The 24,810-nt window shown below is 37.3% G+C and overlaps 1 protein-coding gene across 2 annotated transcripts in view; it reads left to right on the top strand.

Moving 5' to 3' along the window:
- Positions 1-24,810, top strand: part of PDE3B (phosphodiesterase 3B) — a 216,714-nt gene that overhangs the window by 129,470 nt on the left and 62,434 nt on the right. For both annotated transcript variants that reach the window (XM_023230954.3, XM_023230953.3), the window contains exons 3-5: positions 6,725-6,973; positions 9,380-9,516; positions 23,789-23,895. In XM_023230954.3, the coding sequence (XP_023086722.1) occupies positions 6,725-6,973; positions 9,380-9,516; positions 23,789-23,895 (493 nt within the window). The remainder of the gene's footprint in view (positions 1-6,724; positions 6,974-9,379; positions 9,517-23,788; positions 23,896-24,810) is intronic.

Raw genomic sequence — 24,810 nt, 5'->3', positions numbered from 1 at the left:
TCTATACAAATAAACTGGAAAATCTAGAACAAATGGATAAATTCCTGGACACATACACCCTCCCAAGACTAAACCAGGAAGAAGTTGAATCCCTGAATTGACCAATAACAGGCTCTGAAATTCAGGCAATAATGAAGAGCCTACCAACCAAAAAAGTCCAGGACCAGATGGATTTACAGCTGAATTCTACCAGAGGTACAAAGAGGAACTGGTACTATTCCTTCTAAAAGTATTCCAATCAATAGAAAAAGAGGGAATCCTCCCTAACTCATTTTATGAGGCCAACATCATCCTGATACCAAAGCCTGGCAGAGACACAACAAAAAAAGAGAATTTTAGACCAATATCCCTGATGAATATTGATGCAAAAATCCTCAATAAAATACTGGCAAACCGAATCCAGCAGCACATCAAAAAGCTTATCCACCATGATCAAGTGGGCTTCATCCCTGGGATACAAGGCTGGTTCAACATATGCAAATCGATAAGCGTAATCCATCATATAAACAGAACCAAAGACAAAAACCACATGATTATCTCAATAGATGCAGGAAAGGCCTTTGACAAAATTCAACAGCCCTTCATGCTAAAAACTCTCAATAAATTAGGTATTAATGGGGTGTATCTCAAAATTATAAGAGCTATTTCTGACAATCCCACAGCCAATATATCATACTGAGTGGGCAAAAACTGGGAGCATTCCCTTTGAAAAGTGGCACAAGACAGGGATGCCCTGTCTCACCACTCCTATTCAACATAGTGTTGGAAGTTCTGGCCAGGGCAATCAGGCAGGAGAAAGAAATAAAGGGTATTCAGTTGGGAAAAGAGGAAGTCAAATTGTCCCTGTTTGTAGATGACATGATTGTGTATTTAGAAAACCCCATCACCTCAGCCCAAAATCCCCTTTAGCTGATAAGCAACTTCAGAAAAGTCTCAGGATAGAAAATCAATGTGCAAAAATCACAAGCATTCTTATACACCAGTAACAGACAAACAGAGAGCCAAATCATGAGTGAACTCCCATTCACAATTGCTTCAAAGAGAATAAAATACCTAGGAATCCAACTTACAAGGGATGTGAAGGACCTCTTCAAGGAGAATTACAAACCACTGCTCAACGAAATAAAAGAGGATGCAAACAAATGGAAGAACATTCCATTCTCATGGATAGGAAGAATCAATATCGTGAAAATGGGCATACTGCCCAAGGTAATTTATTTATAGATTCAATGCCATCCCCTTCAAGCTACCAATGACTTTCTTCACAGAATTGGAAAGAACTTATTTAAAGTTTATGTGGAACCAAAAAAGAGCCTGCATTGCCAAGACAATCCTAAGTCAAAAGAACAAAGCTGGAGGCATCATGCTACCTGACTTCAAACTATACTGCAAGCCTACAGTAATGAAAACAGCATAGTACTGGTACCAAAACAGAGATATAGATCAATGGAACAGAACAGACCCCTCAGAAATAATACCACACATCTACAATGATCTGATCTTTGACAAACCTGACAAAAACAAGAAGTGGGGAAAGGATTCCCTTTTTAATAATTGGTGTTGGGAAAACTGGCTAGCCATATGTAGAAAACTGAAACTGGATCCCTTCCTTACACCTTATACAAAAATTAATTCAAGATGGATTAAAGACTTAAATGTTAGACCTAAAACCATAAAAACCTTAGAAGAAAACTCAGGCAATACCATTCAGGACATAGGCATGGACGGGAACTTCATGTGTAAAACACCAAAAGCAATGGCAACAAAAGCCAAAATTGAGAAATGGGATCTAATTAAACTAAAGAGTTTCTGCACAGCAAAGGAAACTACCATCAGAGTGAACAGGCAACCTACAGAATGGGAGAAAATTTTTACAATCTACCCATCTGACAAAGGGTTAATATTCCAGAATCTAGAAAGAACTTAAAAAAAGTTACAAGTAAAAAATCAAAGAACCCCATCAAAAAGTGGGTGAAGGGTATGAACAGACACTTCTCAAAAGAAGACATTTATACAGCCAACAGATGCATGAAAAAATGCTCATCATCACTGGCCATCAGAGAAATGCAAATCAAAACCACAATGAGATACTATCTCACACCAGTTGGAAAAGTGATCATTAAACAGTCAGGAAACAGCAGGTGCTGGAGAGGATGTGGAGAAATAGGAACACTTTTACACTGTTGGTGGGTCTTTAAACTAGTTCCACCATTGTGGAAGATGGTGTGGTGATTCCTCAAGGACCTAGAACTAGAAATACCATTTGACCCAGCCATCCCATTACTGGGTATATACCCAAAGGATTATAAATCATGCAACTATAAAGACACATGCACACATATGCTTATTGCAGCAGTATTCACAATAGCACAGACTTGGAACCAACCCAGATATCCATGAATGATAGACTGCATAAAGAAAATGTGGCACATATACACCATGGAATACTATGCAGCCATAAATAGGATGAGTTCATGTCCTTTGCAGGGACATGGATGAAGCTGGAAACCATCACTCTGAGCAAGCTATCACAAGAACAGAAAACCAAACACTGCATGTTCTCACTCATAGGTGGAAATTGAACTATGAGAACACTTGGACACAGGTTGGGGAACATCACACACTGGGGCCTGTCGTGGGGTGGAGGAGCGGGCAGAGATAGCATTGAGAGATATGCATAATGTAAATGAGGAGTTGATGGGTACAGCACATCAACATGGCACATGTATGCATATGTAACAAACCTTCACTTTGTGCACATGTACCCTAGAACACAAAGTGTAATATTAATTTAAAAAAAAAGAATGAAGGGGAAAACATTGTGAAATGAAGGAAAAGAAAAGAATTTGTCAGTGAGCCACTTACCTTGCAAGAAAGACAAAAGAAAGTTCTTTAAACCAGGAGTTACCAACCAGTACTGGTTTGTGGCCTGTTAGGAACTGGTACACATAGCTGGAGATGAGCAGCAGGCACATGAGCATTACTGCCTGAGCTCTGCCTCCTGTCAGATCCGTCACCACATTAGATTCTCATAGGAGCACAAATCCTATTGTGAACTGCATATGCAAGGGATTTGGGGTTGTGCACTCCTTATGAGATTTTAAGGCCTAATGATCTAAGGTCCGGATGATGGAACAACAGCTTCATCCTGAAACCATCTCCTCGCACCCCCACCCAGCCTGTGGAAAAATTGTCTTCCACGAAACCTGTCCCTGGTGCCAAAAAGGTTAGGGAACCCCTGCTTTAAACAGAAAGGAAATTATAAAAGAAGGACTTTTGAAGTAACAGAAAGGAAGAAAGAACAGTGAAACAAGAAGAAATAGTGGGAGAATGCAAGAGACTATACTTCTTGTGAGTTTCATGAATCATATTTGATGATTGCAACAAAAATTATAACATCATCTGATACTCAAGACAAGACAATTATACTTAAAAGTAGGCAAGGTAGAGACCTAACTGGTAGTAAGGTTTTCACACTTCACTCAAAGTGGTAAAATGTCGATACCAGTAGACTGTGATAAATCACATATGTACATTGTATTGCCAAGAACAACCGCTAAGAAAACTATATAAAGTAATAAACTCAGAAGCTCTATAAATTAATCACGATGGAATCATAAAAACTTCTAGTAACCCCAGAAAAACAAGAAAAAACAAAGTAACAAGGAACAGAAGAAACCAACAGAAAACAATAAAATAGCAAACTTAAGGCCTGACATAAGTGTTTATCTTAAAAGGATACAATATGAACAAAAGGAAAAATTGATCATGAAAAAAAGATTTGTCTATGAAAATGATTATTTTACATGAGGTATTCCTGTTTTCATGGGAGATATTTATGAGTAGATTCTAATTACCTTGTATTGTTAAAGTGAAAGTCACACTGTACTCTCAGTAAATTTGTGATTTGTTCTTTCCTAATTTCAGCAGTTTTTTTTTTTTATTATTATTATACTTTAAGTTCTAGGGTACATGTCCACAACGTGCAGGTTTGTTACATATGTATACATGTGCCATATTGGTGTGCTGCACCCATTAACTCGTCTTTTACATTAGGTGTATCTCCTAATGCTATCCCTCCCCCAACCCCCTCCCCACAATAGGACCTGGTGTGTGATGTTCCCTTTCCTGTGTCCAACTGATCTCATTGTTCAATTCCCACCTATGAGTGAGAACATGCGCTATTTGGTTTTCTGTTCTTGTGATCGTTTGCTGAGAATGATGGTTTCCAGCTGCATCCATGTCCCTACAAAGGACACGAACTCATTCTTTTTTATGGCTGCATAGTATTCCATGGTGTATATGTGCCACATTTTCTTATTTTTTATTTTTTTTGAGACGGAGTCTCGCTCTGTCACCCAGGCTGGAGTACAGTGGCCTGATCTCAGCTCACTGCAAGCTCCGCTTCTGGGGTTCACGCCATTCTCCTGCCTCAGCCTCCCGAGTAGCTGGGACTACAGGCACCCGCCACCTCGCTCGGCTAGTTTTTTGTTTTTTTAGTAGAGATGGGGTTTCAGCGTGTTAGCCAGGATGGTCTCGATCTCTTGATCTCGTGATCCGCCCGTCTCGGCCTCCCAAAGTGCTGGGATTACAGGCTTGAGCCACCGCGCCTGGCGTGCCACATTTTCTTAATCCAGTCTGTCTCTCATGGACATTTGGGTTGATTCCAAGTCTTTGCTATTGTGAATAGTGCGGCAGTAAACATACATGTGCATGTGTCTTTATAGCAGCATGACTTATAATCCTTTGGGTATATCCCCAGTAATTGGATGGCTGGGTCAAACGGTATTTCTAGTTCTAGATCCTTGAGGAATTGCCACGGTGTTTTCCACAATGGTTGAACTAGTTTACAGTCCCACTAACAGTGTAAAAGTGTTCCTATTTCTCCACATCTTCTCCAGCACCTGTTGTTTCCTGATTTTTTTAATGATTGCCATTCTAACTGGTGTGAGATGGTATCTCGTTGTGGTTTTGATTTGCATTTCTCTGATGGCAGTGATGATGAGCATTTTTTCATGTGTCTGTTGGCTGTATGAATGTCTTCTTTTAAGAAGTGTCTGTTCATATCCTTTGCCCACTTTTTGATGGGGTTTCAACAGTTTTTAAACAGTATTGAGGAAACGTTACTTGCAAACAAAAATTGGTTTTGTATGTGTTCCATTTGAATTCTGTGGTGGCTAAATGAGACCACTACAGAATTCCAATGAGTGGTTAAAATGACAAAGTTCACAGAAAAAGGAGTATAAACGATATAAATATTATAAGGAACATTTAGAATCACAATATTAGAGAATTCAGGTTGAAGCAGAAATTAGAGGTTTTTTTTTTTGGCTATCAGATAGGTAGGGATTAATTAAATTCATAGTTGCTAATTGTAATGGGATATGGAAAAATAGGTGCTGTTATATACAATTAGAAGTGTAGATTTGATCAACATATTCTAGGGCAGTGTTAGAGGAATGGCAACATTTTAACATGTTAGTTTGCATTCAGCAATTCAGATTATGGAAAGCTGTGTTTAAGAAATATGCTTAATTGTTCACAGTAACATATATAGACAGGTGTTTATATTAGTGGTATTTGCAAGGGAGAAAGGCTAGAAATAGTTGGGCTATGCCCTGGTATCAGAAAATGTTTTAAAATAAAAACTAATACATATTAACACGTCACAAGAAAAAAAAAATCCACAAAGAGCAGACATTATGTATCTGTGTTGGTGTAATGTTCATATTATTTCTAACTTCCAAAATGTATTGAGGATACTTTAATAAACAGTTTTATTGTGAACTCATTAATTTGAATAATAATTAATTCCAAACATACCCAAATGTAAGTTCAATGTACAACAACAACAAAAAACAAAAGTAACATTTTTACTGTTCTGATTGTTAGTCTACTTATTTCTGTGGGTAATCAAATTGAACGTCATATATATGTTTATTCGAAGAGTAAAAATCATCTTATGTTTAAATCAGTGACATATTTCTTCTAAATTAAAAAATTTTTTTCTACCAATTTTTTAAAGCCTTGCCTCATGCTACCCTGTCTGTGAGGTTTTTGTTAATTATTCATCTTTAAGTTATCGCTCTCTTTTGAACTGATAACATTTTTTTCTGTATTTTTATCTCATCATTTTCCATAATATTAATAGTAATACTTTTAATGCTCTAAGTCATACATTATCCACTTCTTTATTTGCTTTACATATATTATCAGATTTCTCATATTAGCCCATAATAAGGTAGACATTACTATCCTTTTTTTACATTGAAGAAACTGAAATTTTCAGAGATTAAGTAAACTGCTCAAGGTCACACAGGTGAGATTAAAGTTTAGGTTTCAAATTCAGGTATGTTTGCTACAAAACCTTGTCTCTGTGTTAGACTGCCTCTTAAGTGAGTCAGGTAAATGAAATAAGTGCTTTGTGTGTTTAAAAGAAATTTTGTTATAAAGGAAAGGAAATAATCAATGAATTAATGAAATGTTCAAATTACAGACTTTAAAGTAAATACAGATTTAGTTTTATACTTGTCATTAAGTAATTCAGTGTTAGTAATTAATACCATTAGATATAATGTGATAATCAGCTAGTGAAAAAGAAAAAAATTAAAGTTCACGGTTATTTGCTACATATATATATAAATTTTAAGTTAGAATTATACCACTTATTATATTATTTATACCATGTACAAATGAATGAAAATTTCACTTTTTTTCTTTCTAGAATTCTGGAGGCGGAAATGGAGTTGATCTTTCAGTGCTAAATGAGGCTCGCAATATGGTTTCAGATCTTCTGATTGATCCAAGCCTTCCACCACAAGTCATTTCCTCTCTACGGAGTATCAGTAGCTTAATGGGTGCTTTCTCAGGTTCCTGTAGGCCAAAGATTAATCCTCTCACACCATTTCCTGGATTTTACCCCTGCTCTGAAATAGAGGACCCAGCTGAGAAAGGGGATAGAAAACTTAACAAGGTCAAAATACAGTAATCATCCAAACCTATTTGTCAAATTTAATGATATTTTCAAATTAACTGCTCCTTTAAATTCTATATAAAATACAATTTTCCTTTCAAGGACCAGACATAATATTGAGCTGCTTGGGATGTTAGAGGCAATTATAAGCTCAAATAATTATAGTTGAGTATTCAGTTTTTATTTTAAGTACATTGCTGTGATTAGTACTTATAATTTGAATGGTAACAACTATGTATTATTATTCTTGTTAAGTAGAGAACAACAAGCAAATTTTGTTCCAGGGTGGTACAACAAACTAGTAGCCAGATCATTTTATTGCTCTATTTTATTCTTTAGAATCCAGGAATTGTTCTTGTTGAGCCAAGAAGAAATGGTCATTATAATATTCATTTTATGAATTACATATCATTATTTTAAAATGATTTTTATATTTTTTGAACCCTGTTTTCCCCCCTTTTATACCTACTGGAGATTACGGTAGCCCAGTAGGCATTGATTTTTATATCATTAGAATAGATGATTAATTTCTCTTTAAAATATAAATATTTCAAAATAGGATTTTCTTTAGAAAATAATAAATACTGTTCTAAGTTGGTATGCATTATCCTTATTCAGAGTGCTTTTACTTGTTTTATTTGACTATTAGTATCTTTACCAATAGCTAAAATCATAAAACTTTAAAACTAGAAACATTTTAGAAATTATTTTACTCAACCACTTTATTCCAGATAAGGAAACTAACCAAGAGAAGATGAAATTTATTTCAGTTAATTTTGTCAATTGTAATAATGCTTATAGAACTTAGAAATAGATAAATACAGTTTTTGTAGGAATTCTGATTATCAGTTAATTTTGTCAGTTGTCAGCATTAGGGTTTAGAAATGTGGAAAAATTAAGCAAACCCAATTAGAGGAAAAGGATTTCAAAAGTACTGGTCACAATCTGGATCACAGTTATGTGATACTTTTATTTTTTTAAAGTTTATACAGTAGCACCTACATTAGTCAAAACCCAATTAATTAGTACTTAGTTATATGGCTTCTTTTTCAGCAGTCTACCTTATAAGAAAGAGATTAATCACAAGCATTCAGAGGGCATAGCAATAAACCATAAATAAAATAACTCTAATGTATTCTTGAGTTAGTTTTCACTCTACCCCTCCTTTGCATTTTCTATTGATATTTGATACTCAGGATAGTAATTTTTAAAAATAGTAATTCTTAAAATTTTAAATCAGAAATCATATTGATATCAGTATTTAGTGTGTAGAAAAGTGTGCTGGTACATTTTAGGAACATTTTAAACATAATATTAATTAAACAGGATGCCTCATTTCCTGAGCATTGTAGTTAATCAAGGTTATTTTGGGTTCTGGAATCTACTGATAGAGTAAGTCATATAAGAACCAGGAAATAACCCTTATTCCTTTTCTTTGTGTTCCTTAAACTCCTTATTAGAATTCTGTATCAAATTTGTCTCTCCTTTTGGAAAAACATATAAAAAGCCTGATGTTACTTCAGAAAAGGGCAACGGCATTTATTTAAAAAACAATAGGCCAAAGGGAAAAGGAACAGATAACTTAATACAACTCTCTTATACACGTTAAAAACAAAGAAAGATCATGTGAACCTAAATTACAGTCAACAAGGATATTAGCATAAAGGACTTTTTCACTGCAGGTCTAATTAGCTATAACCTTTACAAAATCAATGTCCTTGGGAAAACTGAAATATAAGACAGATATTTATCTCTGAGATCGCTGCAGTGTCTGCTGATAGAGGAAATTCATAAAAAGCAGAAACTATTATGTAAATCTCAGTAAAACATTTATAGTGGTCAAAAATGGAATATTGTTAATTGAACATTTGGGTTAGTTGAGGATATTTTTTAAAATTAGGGCAAAATATTAATGCTAAAGGTGTTCTGTATTTAACTCAGTCATTTATTCAAACTCAGAATCCTGCAGTTTCTCCTGATTAACCACTAAGTAAATTCCATAGCACTGTACTGAAAATATAAAAAAATTAGAATATAGGGCTAATCATCCCTGATCCTAAGATTGTCCTCTGAAGTTGATTTTCAGGGTAAATCTTTCATATCCACTTTTTAAATTGCCAATTGTTTCTTTCTCATGAAACAAGTAGTAAAATGTATAAAAGGAAAAGAATCTAGTTTAAATTATAGAGCTCAGACATATTTTTTAGTAGGAGGAAGAGGAATAGAATAACAAAATAGAATGTGAAATTTGGAGTAAATTGACAGATTTTCAGATTAAATGTTTCTTTTTTCTCTGTACATGTTAAAAATATACTTTGTATTGATACTTGCATGTGCCATCACTAATATTACATATATAGCATATTAAAGAGTGACATTTTAAACCATTGTTAAATTATTCAACAGGGACTAAATAGGAATAGTTCGCCAACTCCACAGCTGAGGAGGAGCTCAGGAACTTCAGGATTGCTACCTGTTGAACAGTCTTCAAGATGGGAACGTAATAATGGCAAAAGGCCTCAACAAGAATTTGGCATTTCAAGGTAAAATCGGCAGAGCCTTTTAAGAAACTTGAATCAAATGCATCTACTTTGTTTCTGTCGATAATGTTTCAGTTCTGTAAGCAGAAAGGAATGGTTGAAGTATTTTAGGTATAGGACAACATGTGTAGTAATAATATGGTAAAATAGAGAAACTGATTATTAAAAAGAAGCTAATGTGTCTTGCCCTAAAACTTTGATAGGCTGGGTACAAAATGTGCTGGATCCCTGAGAACATGAGATAGTTTAGGGAAATTAGGATCAACTCAGGACTGGGTGCTGGGGAAGTTTTTAAATCGACAGAAGTGGCCATTACAGGGTTAGCCACCAATCCAATGAATAGTATCCAGAGGTAGGTCTGCAGAGTTGCTGACTTCTGAAAAGAGGAGCACGTTTCCAAGGGTCATCACAGTTGTTAGATTGAAGGTAAACAGACTTTCAAATCCTGTTGCTCCTGGAGACTGAGACAACGAATATATTCTGTATTCTGTTGAGGATTTACTTGGAACTGAACAATGCTAATCTTATAAATGAAAGTCATCAGTAACTTTAAGTAAATGAGGCTGGGAAAATGCAGGAGCTGAAATCTCCTGAATGTAAATATATACATTTACCCTGATAACAAAGGATTTAATAATACAGTACTTTGTCTTTTGAAAACCAGGAAAGATACTGGTCCTTGCTTGAGTTTATCATAATTTTCTTTACTCAGCTTTCTAATTATGTTAATATAAGATTGGAATTGGCACAAATTCTGCGTTAACCACTTTCTGTTATTATTGAGCGTGTTTTATACTTTTGAGCTGTCGTCGTTTCACATTTGAAACAGTAGATGGCAGGATTGGACCATAGATATTTGTTAAAATTTATGTTAATATTTGCATTTGAAAGAATAAGATGATTATAATTTTCTAGATTCTTAGGTGATTTATTAATTCGAATCTTGTATAATATATTCAAGCAGCTGAGCTCCTTTTTTGTAAAAGAAAAATTGAATGGAGCGATGTCTAAAACAGGAATGCATTGAAGTATGAAGAGTACTGTACAGGAAAATGAGCACTGGTCCAAAATTTGCCATGACCTGAACATCATAGTCTTTTTTTTTTTTTTTTTTTTTGTGGTAAAGGAAGCAGGATATAGGGAAGTGAATGATGTCAGGAACAGAAAATGTGACAGTATTTCTTAACTATGGGTAGCATTATCTTGAGAATATAGTTGGGGTTTAAAAGGAATGATAAAAATGTTTTATATTTTAACCTTTCATACTGATGTAACAGCAATGCATTTGCAGTTAAAGAAACATTTGATACATTGAATTAAGGTCATTTTTATCCTGCTGCCTCAGATAATTGATTAAAACAGAGGCATAGTCCAGAGAAAACTGATCTTTAACTCTGAAAAGTGTTTATTATATAAAGCTAAATGTAGGTAGGTTCTATATAATGACTTAACTCTCATTAAAACAAAATTTATGCCTCATAAAATATTTAGAAATTTGGAGCATAAATTAATTGGTGGTATTATATACATCTGTTTTAAAGAGACCAGGGTAGACATATCTTTTCTGGTTTGCAGAAGCTGGAGCCTCTTGGTAATAAATATCTATGTGTACTTTGCACATAGGTGGGTTATGATGGGAATATATGAAACATTTATAACCACTATTCCTTTTCAGATTCAAATCTCTAGATCAGTGCTGTCTAATAGAAATTTTTGTAATGATGGAAATAGTTTATATCTGCACTGTCTAATATGGTACTCCCTAGCTACATGTGGCTGTTAATCATTTGAAATGTATCTAGTATAACTGAGGAACTGAATTTTAAATGTGATTTAATTCTTATTAATTTCATTCAGATATAAAGAGCCATATGTAACTGTTTTGTAGATACATGCGACATCCATATTAGTGCAGCTGTAGATCTTTAATGTGTAGTGATGTTTTGTTCAGGAATCTTTAGACTTTAGTGGCACAAAACTAATAGATTTATGACTCTGAAATCATCTTGACTTTATATTAGAGTACTCCAGAATCGAGATCTCATATCCTTGATTTTGAGTCTTGAGCTTTGGATTCTGATCACAGTTTGCCTGACTGATTTCAATATGATTCCAGCCTCTCATTTCCTGAGCGTGTACCTGAAACCAGATTTCTCTGTTACTATTGTTCTGCCTTTATTTCCCGGCACAATGCTGCCATCCTCTAGTGGAGTGGTTGCTTACAAAATTGATTTACTTAGAGACTTGGTGTTATCTTTGCATCCTGTCACCTTATTCTACAGATGACAGTTGTCAGATATCTGTCTGCATTATCTTTTACTCTCTATTCCTTCTTCTCCTTTATCACTGTGCCTATACTATTTTATGCTTTCATTGCTGTTTACTTGGGCTATTGAATTAGCCTCTTAATTCCAGTTTCCAGTATCCTTCTTGACTTTATTAATCTTCTACCTTACACTACAAATCTTCCTTAAATAAAACTGTGATTGCAGTTGTCCCTGGGTATCCCTGGGGAATTGGTTCCAGGCCCCTCCCCTTCCCATGGGTACAAAAATCCATGGATGCTTGAGTTCTTTAAATAAAATGGTGTAGTATTTGCATATACTCTCTACACATCCTTTCATATACTTTAAATCACCTCCAGATTACTTATAATACCTAATGCAATGTAAATGCTGTGTAAAGAATCGTTATACTCTATTTTTTATTCTTTTTTTATTACTGTTGTTTTTCCTTGAATATTTTTGATTTGGGGGTGGTTAAATCTGTGGATGTAGAAACCTCACATACAGAGAGCTGACTGTATATAGTTTTTCTAGTCATTGCATTTTTGGACTCTTTACCAGTCCTATAGAATAACGCCGAAATTCCTAGTGTAGAATGTGAAACCCAATTATTACCTCATGACAGAGCTGCAACCCTTACTTGGAAAAAGTAAATGAACTAACACAGATGAGCAGTCTTTCAAATAATGAGATAGAAAAATGATATGGAAAGCTTTCTAGGTAAAAACAATAGGCATATAACTTGTTTAAGACTCTTCCTTGATGTTTTCTGATAATTTTGTTCTTAGTTTAACTCCATTTGAAAATTAAGCTAAATTATGTTTCAAAATAATTAAAATACAAACAATGAAATATATATATAAGGTATTTGGATAAAATACTGTTGCCAGGAAATGAGTTATTAGATTTGATTACATAGCAGTGGTGAAGATAAATGGTGACTCACGGGTTTAAAAGCAAGTCTCTTTAGTGTAGGAGTAGGAGGGTAGTGTAGGAGTTATCAATTATAGTTGATAGCCCACAGGGCAATTGAACACAACTTGCCTATTTTTTTCCCCAGGGAAAACCTGTTCAAAAGGAGTGACCTGTGAGCCCTGAATATATATGCTGCTTGACCTCAGAGAAGACTGGGTCCCATCACTCAGTTCAAAAATAGCAGTTCAGTCTTCTTTTAACTCTTAAGTATAGGTTGAGCATCCCAAATCCAAAATGCCCCAAAATTCAAAATTTCTTGAGTACAAACATAACTCTGCAAATGGAAAATCCCACTCCTGACCACATGAGACGGGTCACAGTTAAAATACAGTCAAAACTTTGTTTCATGCACAAAATTATTTAAAATATTACATAAAATTACCTTCAGGCTATGTGTATATGAAATATGAGTGAATATTGTGTTCTATCCCCAAGATATCACATTGTGCATAGGCAAATATTCCAAAACCTGAAATCTGAAGCACTTCTGGTCCCAAGACTTTCAGATAAGGGATATTCAACTTGCACTAAAACTAGAACTCAGAGATGGGTAATTCAATCACCAGCAAGTCCGGAAAACAAGCTTTCTTGGAACTTTCTGACCAGAGAAGTCTCATCCCAGATCTGAAACTTAAACAGAAGGCAAGATTAAGGGTCATAGTGCCGTTCCATATGGTCATTCCATAACTGTGCCTTATAATTTATCAGAGATTTACACCAAGGTTATATTAGCAAACTTGACCCTATTTGAACCCCAGCAATTCAAGAGGGCTAATTGTGTCATCCTACTCAGCTTCTTAAGAGAATAACTTTGTAAATTTAGACATCTACAATTACCAAGTTTATACAACTGCATTGAAACTGAGTTGGTACAGACCTTATTAAGGTAATTTGTATTGACTCTCTAGAAGTCAGCTCTTAAAATATAGCTTAGCTCAGGGACCATAACTTTTGATGTCTCTTGTTTGTTTGCTTTTGACAACTCATTCCCAAGTGAGTAGAAAAAGAAAAACAAACTCAATTTCTTCCACCATACTCTGACAGCACATTTCTGATACCAGATGTGTGGGGATTTCTCCCCAGCAGCAAGCAAGCAAGCAAGCAGTTCTATAGTAGACATAAGCTAGGTGTCCTATAATTCAATTATTTCTTTTTCTTTCTTTCTTTCTTTTTTTTTTTTGAGACAGAGTCTCACTCTGTTGCCCAGGTTGGAGTGCAGTGGCAACATCTCGGCTCACTGCTACGTCTGCCTCTCGGGTTCAAACAATTATCCTTCCTCAACCTCCTGAGTAGCTGGCACTACAGGCACATGCCACCACGCCCAGCTAATTTTTGTATTTTTTAGTAGAGATGGGGTTTCACCATGTTGGCCAGGCTGGTCTCAAACTCCTGACCTCACATGATCCGCCTGCCTTGGCCTGCCAAAGTACTGGGATTACACGCATGAGCCACCGTGCCCAGCCTAATTCCATTATTTCTGACACCATCTACCCGGAGATAGCGTCAGATCATAGTGGTTAAGGACTCAGTCCCACAAGACTAATCCCCACTTCTGATGCCAATAGCAAGCCTCAGGTTATTTTGCCTGTGCTTCTGACCAACCTGCTATAAATCAGGGTTCCCTCAGCCCCCTCCCTGGATTCAAGTAATTTGCTGGAGCAACTCACAGAACTCAGGGAAGCATGTTTACTGGTTTATTACAAAGAGTGTTTTAAAGGATACAAATCAACAGCCAGATGAGGAGATACAAAGGACAGGTCTGGAAGGGACCTGAGTACAGGAGCTTCTGCCCCTGTGGAGTTGGGTTATGCCACCCTCCTGGCTTGTGGACATGTTCTTGTTCACTTTCCTGGAAGACCCCACGTGTTTGGCTGTTCACAAGCTCCTCAGACCCAGTCCTTTCTGGATATTTATAGGAGCTTCATTTTATAGGCATGATTGATTAAATCATTGGCCATTGGTGAGCAATTTAAGCTTTTTAAAATTTAATTTAGTCCCTCTCCTCTCCCTGGAGGTTGGGGAGTGGAGCTGAAAACCCCCATCCTCTAATCCTGTCTTGATATTTCAAGTGACTAGCCTCCATCCTGAAACTGCCTAGGAGCTGCGGGCCATCAGTCAACTCATTAGCATACAAAAAGACACTTTGGAGATCCTCAGGATTTTAGGAGTTGTATGCTAGGAAACAGGCACTGGACTAAAACCAAATATGTATTTCACAGTATCACACCAAGTCTGACTTTAATCACCTTCCTACCAACTGTTAGTAATCATTGGAACTATTACTCTGCTTGTCTTCTGCTTTCTTCGTATTGATTTATGTAATTTTATTGAGGTATGTATTTATCTGTTGCTGGGCCAGGACATAATGGGAAGATTCGGGAACTAATCTGATAACCTATCATTTGACCTGTAACTCTTAATTCTAAATAGCTAAATGAATGTATGATATATAGAAATTATTGAAAGACCCTGGATCAAGATAGAAGACATTGGAGCAGTGCTGTGGTGCCATTCTGAAAGGAGAAATCTCTCTTTGTCTTGACTATTAATCAGGGAATCAGGGAGTGGACTTTGGTAGAATACACAGATTTTTCTCTTTTTTGAGTTTTCTTTTTTATTTTAAACTAGAAGCTTTTAGAGTATTTGTATGCTGTGAATGATACGGACAAGAACATGTTTATGAGATTTAATTTTGTTTGCATGACTAAGTGTTTGAAAGCTCAATTCATTATCTTATTATTACTGTTATTATTATACCTTAACTTCTGGGGTACGTGTACAGAATGTGTAGTTTTGTTACATACGTATACACGTGCCATGGTGGTTTGCTGCACCCATCAACCCGTCACCTACTTTAGATGTTTCTCCTAATACTATCCCTCCCCTAGGCCCCCACCCCTGGACTGGCCCAAGTGTGTGATATTTCCCTCCCTGTGTCCATATGTTCTCATTGCTCAACTCCCACTTACGAGTGAGAACATGCGCTGTTTGGTTTCCTGTTCTTGCGATAGTTTGCTGAGAATGATGGTTTCCAGCTTCATCCATGTCCCTGCAAAGGACATGAACTCATCCTGCATAGTATTCCATGGTGTATATGTGCCACATTTTCTTTATCCAGTCTATCATTGATGGACATTTGGGTGGGTTCCAAGTCATTCCTATTGTGAATAGTGCCACAATAAACATACATGTGCGTGTGTTTTTATAGTAGAATGATTCATAATCCTTTGGATATATACCCAGTAATGGGATTGCTGGGTCAAATGGTATTTCTTGTACCAGATCCTTGAAGAATCACCACACTGTCTTCCACAATGGTTGAACTAATTTACACTCCCACTAACAGTGTCAAAGTATTCCTGTTTCTCCACATCCTCTGCAGCATCTGTTGTTTCCTGACTTTTTAATGATCACCATTCTAACTGGCGTGAGATGGTATCTCATTGTGGTTTTGATTTGCATTTCTGTAAGGACCAGTGATAATGAGCATTTCTCATGTTTGTTGGTTGCATTAATGTCTTCTTTTGAGAAGCATCTGTTCATATCCTTTGCCCACTTTTTGATGTGTTTTTTTTTTCTTGTAAATTTCTTTAAGTTCTTTGTAGAGTCTGGATATTAACCCTTTGTCAGATGGATACAGTGCAAAAATTTTCTCCTATTCTATAGGTTGCCTGTTCACTCTGATGATAGTTTCTTTTGCTGTACAGAAGCTCTTTAATTAGATCCTACTGATCAATTTTGGCTTTTGCTGCCATTGCTTTTGGTATTTTAGACATGAAGTCTTTGCCCATGCTTATGTCCTGCATGGTATTGCCTAGGTTTTCTTCTAAGATTTTTGTGATTTTAGGTCTTACATTTAAGTCTTTAATCCATCGTCAGTTAATTTTTGTGTAAGGTGTAAGAAAGGGGTCCAGTTTCAGTTTTCTGCATATGGCTAGCCAGTTTTCCCAACACCATTTATTAAGTAGGGAATCCTTTCCCCACTGCTTGTTTGTGTCAGGTTTGTCAAAGATCAGATGGTTGTAGATGTGTGGTATTATTTCTGAGGCCTCTGTTCTATTCCATTGGTCTATATATCTGTTTGGTACCAGTACCAGAGGAAAGAACAGGCAGTAATGATTGCTGTTCTGCAGCCTCTCCTGGTGACACCCAGGCAAACAGGGTGTTTTGGTTACTGTAGCCTTGTAGTATAGTTTGAAGTCAGGTAGCGTGATGCCTCCAGCTTTGTTCTTTTTGCTTAGGATTGTCTTGGCAATGAGGGATCTTTTTTGGTTCCATATGAAATTTAAAGTAGATTTTTCTAATTCTGTGAAGAAAGTCTATGGTAGCTTGATGGAGATAGCATTGAATCTATATATTACTTTGGGCAGTATGGCTATTTTTGCGATATTGATTTCTCCTATCCATGAGCATGGAATGTTTTTTTCATTTGTTTGTGTCCTCTCTTATTTCCTTGAGCAGTGGTTTGTAGTTGTCCTTGAAGAGGTCCTTCACATGCCTTGTAAGTTGGATTCCTAGGTATTTTATTCTCTTTGTAACAGTTGTGAATGGGAGTTCACTCATGACGTGGCTCTCTTTTTTGTCTATTTTTGTTGTATAGGAATGCTTGTGATTTTTGCATATTGATTTTGTATCCTGATACTTTTCTGAAGTTGCTTATCAGCTTAAGGAGATTTGGGGCTGAGGCGATGGGGTTTTCTAAATATGCAATCATGTCATCTGCAAACGGGGACAATTTGACTTCCTCCTTTCCTAATTGATACTGTTTATTTCTTTCTCTTGCCTGATTTCCCTGGCCAGAACTTCCAATACTATGATGAATAGGAGTGGTGAGAGAGGGCATCCTTATCTTGTGCTAATTTTCAAAAGGAATGCTTCCAGCTTTTGCCCATTCAGTATGATATTGCTTGTGGGTTTGTCATAAATAGCTCTTATTATTTTGAGATACATTCCGTTGATACCTAGTTCATTGAGAGTTTTTAGCATGAAGGGCTGTTGAATTTTGTTGAAGGCCTTTTGTTCATCTATTGAGATAATCTTGTGGTTTTTGTCATTGGTTCTGTTTATGTGATGGATTACATTTATTGATTTGTGTATGTTGAACCAGCCTTGCATCCCAGGGATGAAGCCTACTTGATCGTGGTGGATAAGCTTTTTGATGTGCTGCTGGATTCGGTTTGCCAGTATTTTATTGAGGATTTTCACATCAATGTTCATCAGGGATATTGGCCTGAAATTTTCTTTTTTTGTTGTGACTCTTCCAAGTTTTGGTATCAGGATGATGTCAGCCTCATAATATGAGTTAGGGAAGATTTCCTCTTTTTCTGTTGAGTGGAATAGTTTCAGAATGAATGGTACTAGCTCCTCTTTGTACCTGTGGTAGAATTCAGCTGTGAATCTGTCTGGTCCTGGACTTTTTTTGGTTGGTAGGCTATCAATTTCAGAACTTGTTATTGATTGGTTCAGGGATTTGACTTCTTCCTGGTTTAGACTTGGGAGGATGTATGTGTCCAGGAATTTATTCATTTCTTCTAGATTTTTTAGTTTATTTGTGTAGATGTGTTTATAGTATTCTCTGATGGTAGTTTGTATTTCTGTGGGATCAGTGGTGATATCCCTTATATCATTTTTTTTGTTGTGTCTATTTGATTCTTTTCTTATTCTTATTAGTCTGGCTGGTGGTCAATGTATTTTGTTGATCTTTTGAAAAAAACCAGCTCCTGAAATTCACATTGATTTTTTGAAGGACTGCTCGTGTCTCTGTCTCCTTTAATTCTGCTCTGATCTTAGTTATTTCTTGCCTTCTGCTAGCTTTTGAATTTGTTTGCTTTTGCTTCTCTAGTTCTTTTAATTGTGATATTAGGGTGTCAATTTTAGATCTTTCCTGCTTTCTCTTATGGGCATTTAGTCCTGTAAATTTCCCTTTACACACTGCTTTAAATGTGTCCCAGAGATTCTGGTATGTTGTGTCTTTGTTCTCATTGGTTTCAAGGAACATCTTTATTTCTGCCTTCATTCTATTATGTACCCAGTAGTCATTCAGGAGCAGGTTGTACAGTTTCCATGTAGTTGTGTGGTTTCGACTGAGTTTCCTAATCCTGAATTCTAATTTGATTGCACTATGGTCTGAGAGACAGTTTGTTATAATTTCTGTTCTTTTACATTTGCCGAGGAGTGTTTTACTTCCAATTATGTGGTCAGTCTTAGAATTAGTGCAATGAGGTACTGAGAAGAATGTATATTCTGTTGATTTGGGGTGGAGAGTTCTGTAGATGTCTATTAAGTCCACTTGGTCCAGAGCTGAGTTCAAGTCCTGAGTATCCTTGTTAATTTTCTGTCTAATCTGTCTAATATTGACAGTGGGGTATTAAAGTCTCCCACTATTATTGTATGGGAGTCTAAGTCTCTTTGTAGGTCTCTAAGAACTTGCTTTATGAATCTGGGTGCTCTTGTATTGGGTACATACATATTTAGGATGGTTAGTTCTTTTGCATTGCTCCATTTACCGTTATGTAATGCCCTTCTTTGTCTCTTTTGATCTTTGTTGGTTTAAAGTCTGTTTTATCAGAGATTAGGATTGCAACTCCTGCCTTTTTTTTTTTTTGCTTTCCATTTGCTTGGTAAATATTCCTCCATCTCTTTATTTGGAGCCTGATGTGTCTTTACAGGTGAGATGGGTCTCCTGAATAGAGCACACTGATGGGTCTTGACTCTTATCCAATTTGCCAGTCTGTGTATTTTTTTTTTTTTTTTTTTTTTTTTGAGACAGAGTCTTGCTCTGTCGCCCAGCCTGGAGTGCAGTGGCCGCATCTCAGCTCACTGCAAGCTCCACCTCCCGGGTTTACGCCATTCTCCCGCCTCAGCCTCCGGAGTAGCTGGGACTACAGGCGCCCGCCACCTCGCCCGGCTAGTTTTTTGTATTTTTTAGTAGAGACGGGGTTTCACAGTGTTAGCCAGGATGGTTTCGATCTCCTGACCTCGTGATCCGCCCGTCTCGGCCTCCCAAAGTGCTGGGATTACAGGCTTGAGCCACCGCGCCCGGCCAGTCTGTGTATTTTAATTGGGGCATTTAGCCCATTTATGTTTAAGGTTAGTATGTGTGAATTTGATCCTGTCATTATGATGCTAATTGGTTGTTTTGCCCTTTAGTTGATGCAGTTTCTTAATAGTGTCGATGGTCTTTACAATTTGGTGTGTTTTTGCAGTAGCTGGTACTGGTTGTTCCTTTCCATGTTTAGTGCTTCCTTCAGGAGCTCTTGTAAGGCAGGCCTGGTGGTGACAAAATCTCTCAGCATTTGCTTGTCTGTAAAGGATTTTATTTCTCCTTGACTTATGAAGCTTAGTTTGGCTGGATATGAAATTCTGGGTTAAAAGTTCTTTTCTTTTGGTGGATCACGAGGTCAGGAGTTTGAGTTCAGCCTGACCAACATGGTGAAATCCCGTCTCTAATAAAAATACGAAAGTTAGCCAGCCTTGGTGGTGTGCGCCTGTAATCCCAGCTACTCAGGAGGCTGAGGCAGGAGAATTGCTTGAACCTGGGAGGCAGAGGTTGCAGTGAACTGAGATCACGCCACTGCATTCCATTGTAGGTGACAGAGAGAGACTCCATCTCAAAAAAAAAAAAAAAAAAAAGAATATTGGCCCCCATTCTCTTCTGGCTTGTAGGGTTTCTGCTGACTTCCCTTTGTGAGTAACCCAAGCTTTCTCTCTGGCTACCCTTAACATTTTTTCCTTCATTTCAACCTTGGTGAATCTAACAATTATGTGTCTTGGGGTTGCTCTTCTCAAGGAGTATCGTTGTGGTGTTCTCTGTATTTTCTGAATTTGATTGTTGGCCTGTCTTGTTAGGTTGGGGGAAGTTCTGGATAATATCCTGAAGAGTATTTTTCAACTTGACTCCATTTATCCTGTCACTTTTAGGTACGCCAATCAAACGTGGATCTAGTCTTTTCACATAGTCCCATGTTTCTTGGAGGCTTTCTTCGTTCCTTTTTATTCTTTTTTCTCTTATCTTCTTGCTTTATTTCATCAAGTTGATCTTCAATCTCTGATATCCTTTCTTCTGCTTGATCTTCTCTACACTGGTTATTCTATTTAGCAATTCATCTGACCTTTTTTCAAGGTTCTTAGCTTCCTTGCATTGGGTTAGAACATGCTCCTTTAGCTCAGATTAGTTTGTTATTACCCACCTTCTGAAGCCTACTTCTGTCAGTTTGTCAAACTCATTCTCCATCCGGTTTTGTTCCCCTGCTGGTGAGGAGTTGTGATTATTTAGAGGAGAAGAAGCATTGTGTTTTTCGGAATTTTCAGCCTTTTTGTGCTGATTTCTCCCCATCTTTGTGGGTTTATCTACCTTTGGTCTTTGATGTTTGTGACCTTCGGATGGGGTCTTTGAGTGGACATGCTATTCTTCTGTTGTTCGTTTTCCTTCCAGCAGTCAGGCCCCTTTGCTTCTGGTCTGCTGCAGTTTACGAGAGGTCCATTCCAGACCCTGTTTTCCTGGGGGTCACCAGGAGAGGCTGCAGAACAGCAATCATTACTGCCTGTTCTTTCCTCTGGAAGCTTTGTCCCAGAGGGGCACCTGCCCGATGCCAGCAAAAGCTCTCCTGTGTGGGATGTCTTTCGGCCCCTGCTAGGAAGTGTCTCCCAGTCAGGATACATGGGGGTCAGGGACCCACTTGAGGAGGCAGTCTGACCCTTAGCAGAGCTTGAATGCTGTGTTGGGAGGTCCGCTACTCTCTTCAGAGCCATTAGGCAGGGATAGTTAAGTCTGCTGAGGCTGCACCCACAGCCATCCCTTCCCCCAGGTGCTCTGTCCCAGGGAGATTGGGGTTTTATCCATAAGTCCCTGACTGGGGCTGCTGCCTTTTTTTCAGAGATGCCCTGCCCAGAGAGGAGAAATCTGACAGTCTGGCCTCAGTGGCCTTGCTGAGCTGCAGTGGGGTCTGCCCATTTCAAACTTTTGGGTGACTTCGTTTACACTGTGAGGGTAAAACGCCTACTAAAGCCTCAGCAATGACAGATGCCCCTCCCCACACCAAGCTTGAGCATCCCAGGTGGATCTCAGACAGCTGCTGTGCTGGCAGTAAGAATTTCAAGGCAGTAGATCTTAGTTTGCTGGGCTCTGTGGGGGTGAGACCTGCAGAGCCAGACCACTTGACTCCCTGGCTTCAGCCCCCTTTCCCGGGAAGTGTAGGGTTCTGTCTTGCTGGCATTCCAGGTATGGAATTCTGTGGTATGGAAAAAACAATACAACAACAACAACAAAAAACTCTTGCAGCTAGTTTGGTGTCTGCCCAAATGGCTGCCCAATTTTTCACTTGAAACCCAGGGCCCTGGTGGGGTAAGCACCGGAGGGAATCTCTTGGTCTGTGAATTGCGAAGACTGTGGGAAAAGCGTAGTATCTCGGCTGGAATGCACTTTTCTTCACAGCACAGTCCCTCACAGCTTCCCTTGGATAGGGGAGAAAATTCCCCAACCTCTTGCTCTTCCTGGGTGAGGTGATGCCCCACCCTGCTTCGGCTCACCCTCTTTGGGCTGCACCCACTGTCCAACCAGTCCCAGTGAGATGAACCGGGTACCTCAGTTGGAAATGCAGAAATCACCCGGCTTCTGCGTCGATCTTGCTGAGAGCTGCAGACTGGAGCTCTTTCTATTCGGCTGTCTTACCCGGGAACACACAGATTTTTCTATTTGAATGTTGCCCTGGGTGGTACTGTTACTCTTCTTTCCCAGTCTTTGCCACTCCACATGTAAGCAATTGCCAGTATGAAATAATCAAAAGAATAAGAATCCAGCTTAAAAGAGTATTCAAACACAAGCTGAGGATGCCTATCCAGGAAACACAGACTCCAAGGAAATAGGGTCAGTGCTTCAAAGTTTAAAAGTTAGGATCATATTTGTATAGGCAGAAAACAAAGATATTTAGCAGAATAACATATTCCACACAAAGTTGGCTTCTGAATTACAGCAGTTTGATTAGTTAGCTTGTTTGTTTTCTTTTTCCAATTTTAAAGAATATACTTAACATTCCATCTTAGAAAACATATCTTTGTGTAAGAGAAGAAAAAGGGAAGTTAATCTGTAATGAAGATCAACAGTAAAGAGGGAAGGAGTCTTCTCTGACATCCTTTAGTTTTTTTGTAGCATTTAGCAAAGCAATGTAAGTTAGGGGGGAAAAAGGCTAATCTGTAATCAGGGAAATCAAGGTTGTATCTACCTAGGTTACAGCTGCCTGTTAATGACTGAGGTCCCAAAATCACATTCCTTTAAGTCTCAAAAGTTCCAAAAGTTTGGTTTTGAATTACTTATTTTCACACAATGAAAATACGAAGAATGACAGAGCATTGGCAGGTAGATGAGTTCATTGGGTGATGAGTTCATTGGGTGGTATTATTTGCTTACTGCTTGTTTTTTGCCTACACTAATAAAAGTTGTCAACATCTGTGAGGATAGGGAACAGAAAAAAATGAAAAACTGTACTTTAGTCCGGTAGTTCTCAGTGAGGTCACTAGATCAGAAACTCCATCATATAAGAACTTGTTAGAAGTGCGGATTATATGGCCCCACCCCAGACATAGTGAATCAGAAACCTTGGGAATGAGACCAGCAGCCTATGTTTCAAGAAACCTTCAAAGTAATTGTTATAACCTGCTTTAGCCCAGGGATCAGCAGTCTATAGCCTATGGACCTAATCTGGTCTATAACCTGTTTTTTTGTAAGTAGAATTTTATTGAAACAAAACCATACCCATTTGTTTATTTTAGTTTATGGATGATTTTGTGCTATAGTGGCAGAGTTGAGTAGTTACAATAGAGAACAGATAGCCAAAGTATTTACCATCTGGTTCTTTACAGAAAAAGTTTGCTGACTCCTGCTTTAGACCTTAGGCACTATAGGCCCAAACTCTGAATTTATGAGACTATATTTGCTAATTAAATTGAGGACCATAAGGAAAAAAGATGAAACTTTTCATAGTTTTTAAAAATTTTAACCTGTTATTTTTCCCTTTTAGTCAAGGATGCTATCTAAATGGGCCTTTTAATTCAAATCCACTGACTATCCCGAAGCAAAGGTCATCTTCTGTATCACTGACTCACCATGTAGGTCTGAGAAGAGCTGGTAAGAAATCATTCTTTATGACTCAAATATGGGGGTTCTCAAAGTTTATGGTAGTGTAAACACTTTTCATCACACATTTACAGCTAATTTTGAATACAATTTCATGTGTTGTGAGTCAACATGACTTAGTGGTTTGGGTTGGCTACTAGTTGACCATTTGCTAATTCTTTCAATAAACAGTTTTAGAACATCTACTCTGCACTAAGTACTTTGCTAAGCAGTAGGGATTCAGGGATAAAATATATAACTATTTAACTAACCTGAATGGTTGCAGACCCAGGACAAGGGAAAATCTTCAAGAAAGAGTATTTTTTTTTCGTAGAATGGTAATTATAGAGAAAAGAATTTTAGTATTAGAATAAAAAAAAACCATGACTTCATCCTGGAAAAACATTATAATAGGAATTTTTTTAATTAAAAGATTATAGAATGATTAAAAACTCTTGGATGAAAGATGTTAACAAATACAACGTAGGAATAGCAAAGCAATACTGATATTCTGCTTTTAAAGTACATCATGACTGATATTACATAGATACAATTTTGTGATTGAGATATACAATTACAACATTCTTTTATACACAATACACTACAAAGCATGTGAAGAGGTCGGAAAATGTTACTGATAATCAGGAAAAGCAGTCACTAGAAAAAGATCTACATATGATATTGATGCTATATTTTACAATCTTTAAAATAACAATGATGTTTAAAGGAAATGGAAGGAATAATGGCTAAAGTGAATGGATACTTCAAATAGAGAACTAGAACACATAGAAAAGAAATGGACAGTCTAGAACTGAGAAATGCACTTGATTAAATTAAAAGCTTATTCAGTGGTTTAAGAATGGATTGGATACAACAGAATACAAAAGTAGTGAACTTGAAGACAGAGGAATAGAAAATTTCCAAACT

This window comes from Piliocolobus tephrosceles, chromosome 13 (assembly GCF_002776525.5).
Source record: "Piliocolobus tephrosceles isolate RC106 chromosome 13, ASM277652v3, whole genome shotgun sequence".
Lineage (NCBI taxonomy): Eukaryota > Metazoa > Chordata > Mammalia > Primates > Cercopithecidae > Piliocolobus > Piliocolobus tephrosceles.
The sequence above is the reverse complement of the archived record's forward strand: the minus strand, read 5'-3'. Positions and strand labels throughout refer to the sequence as shown.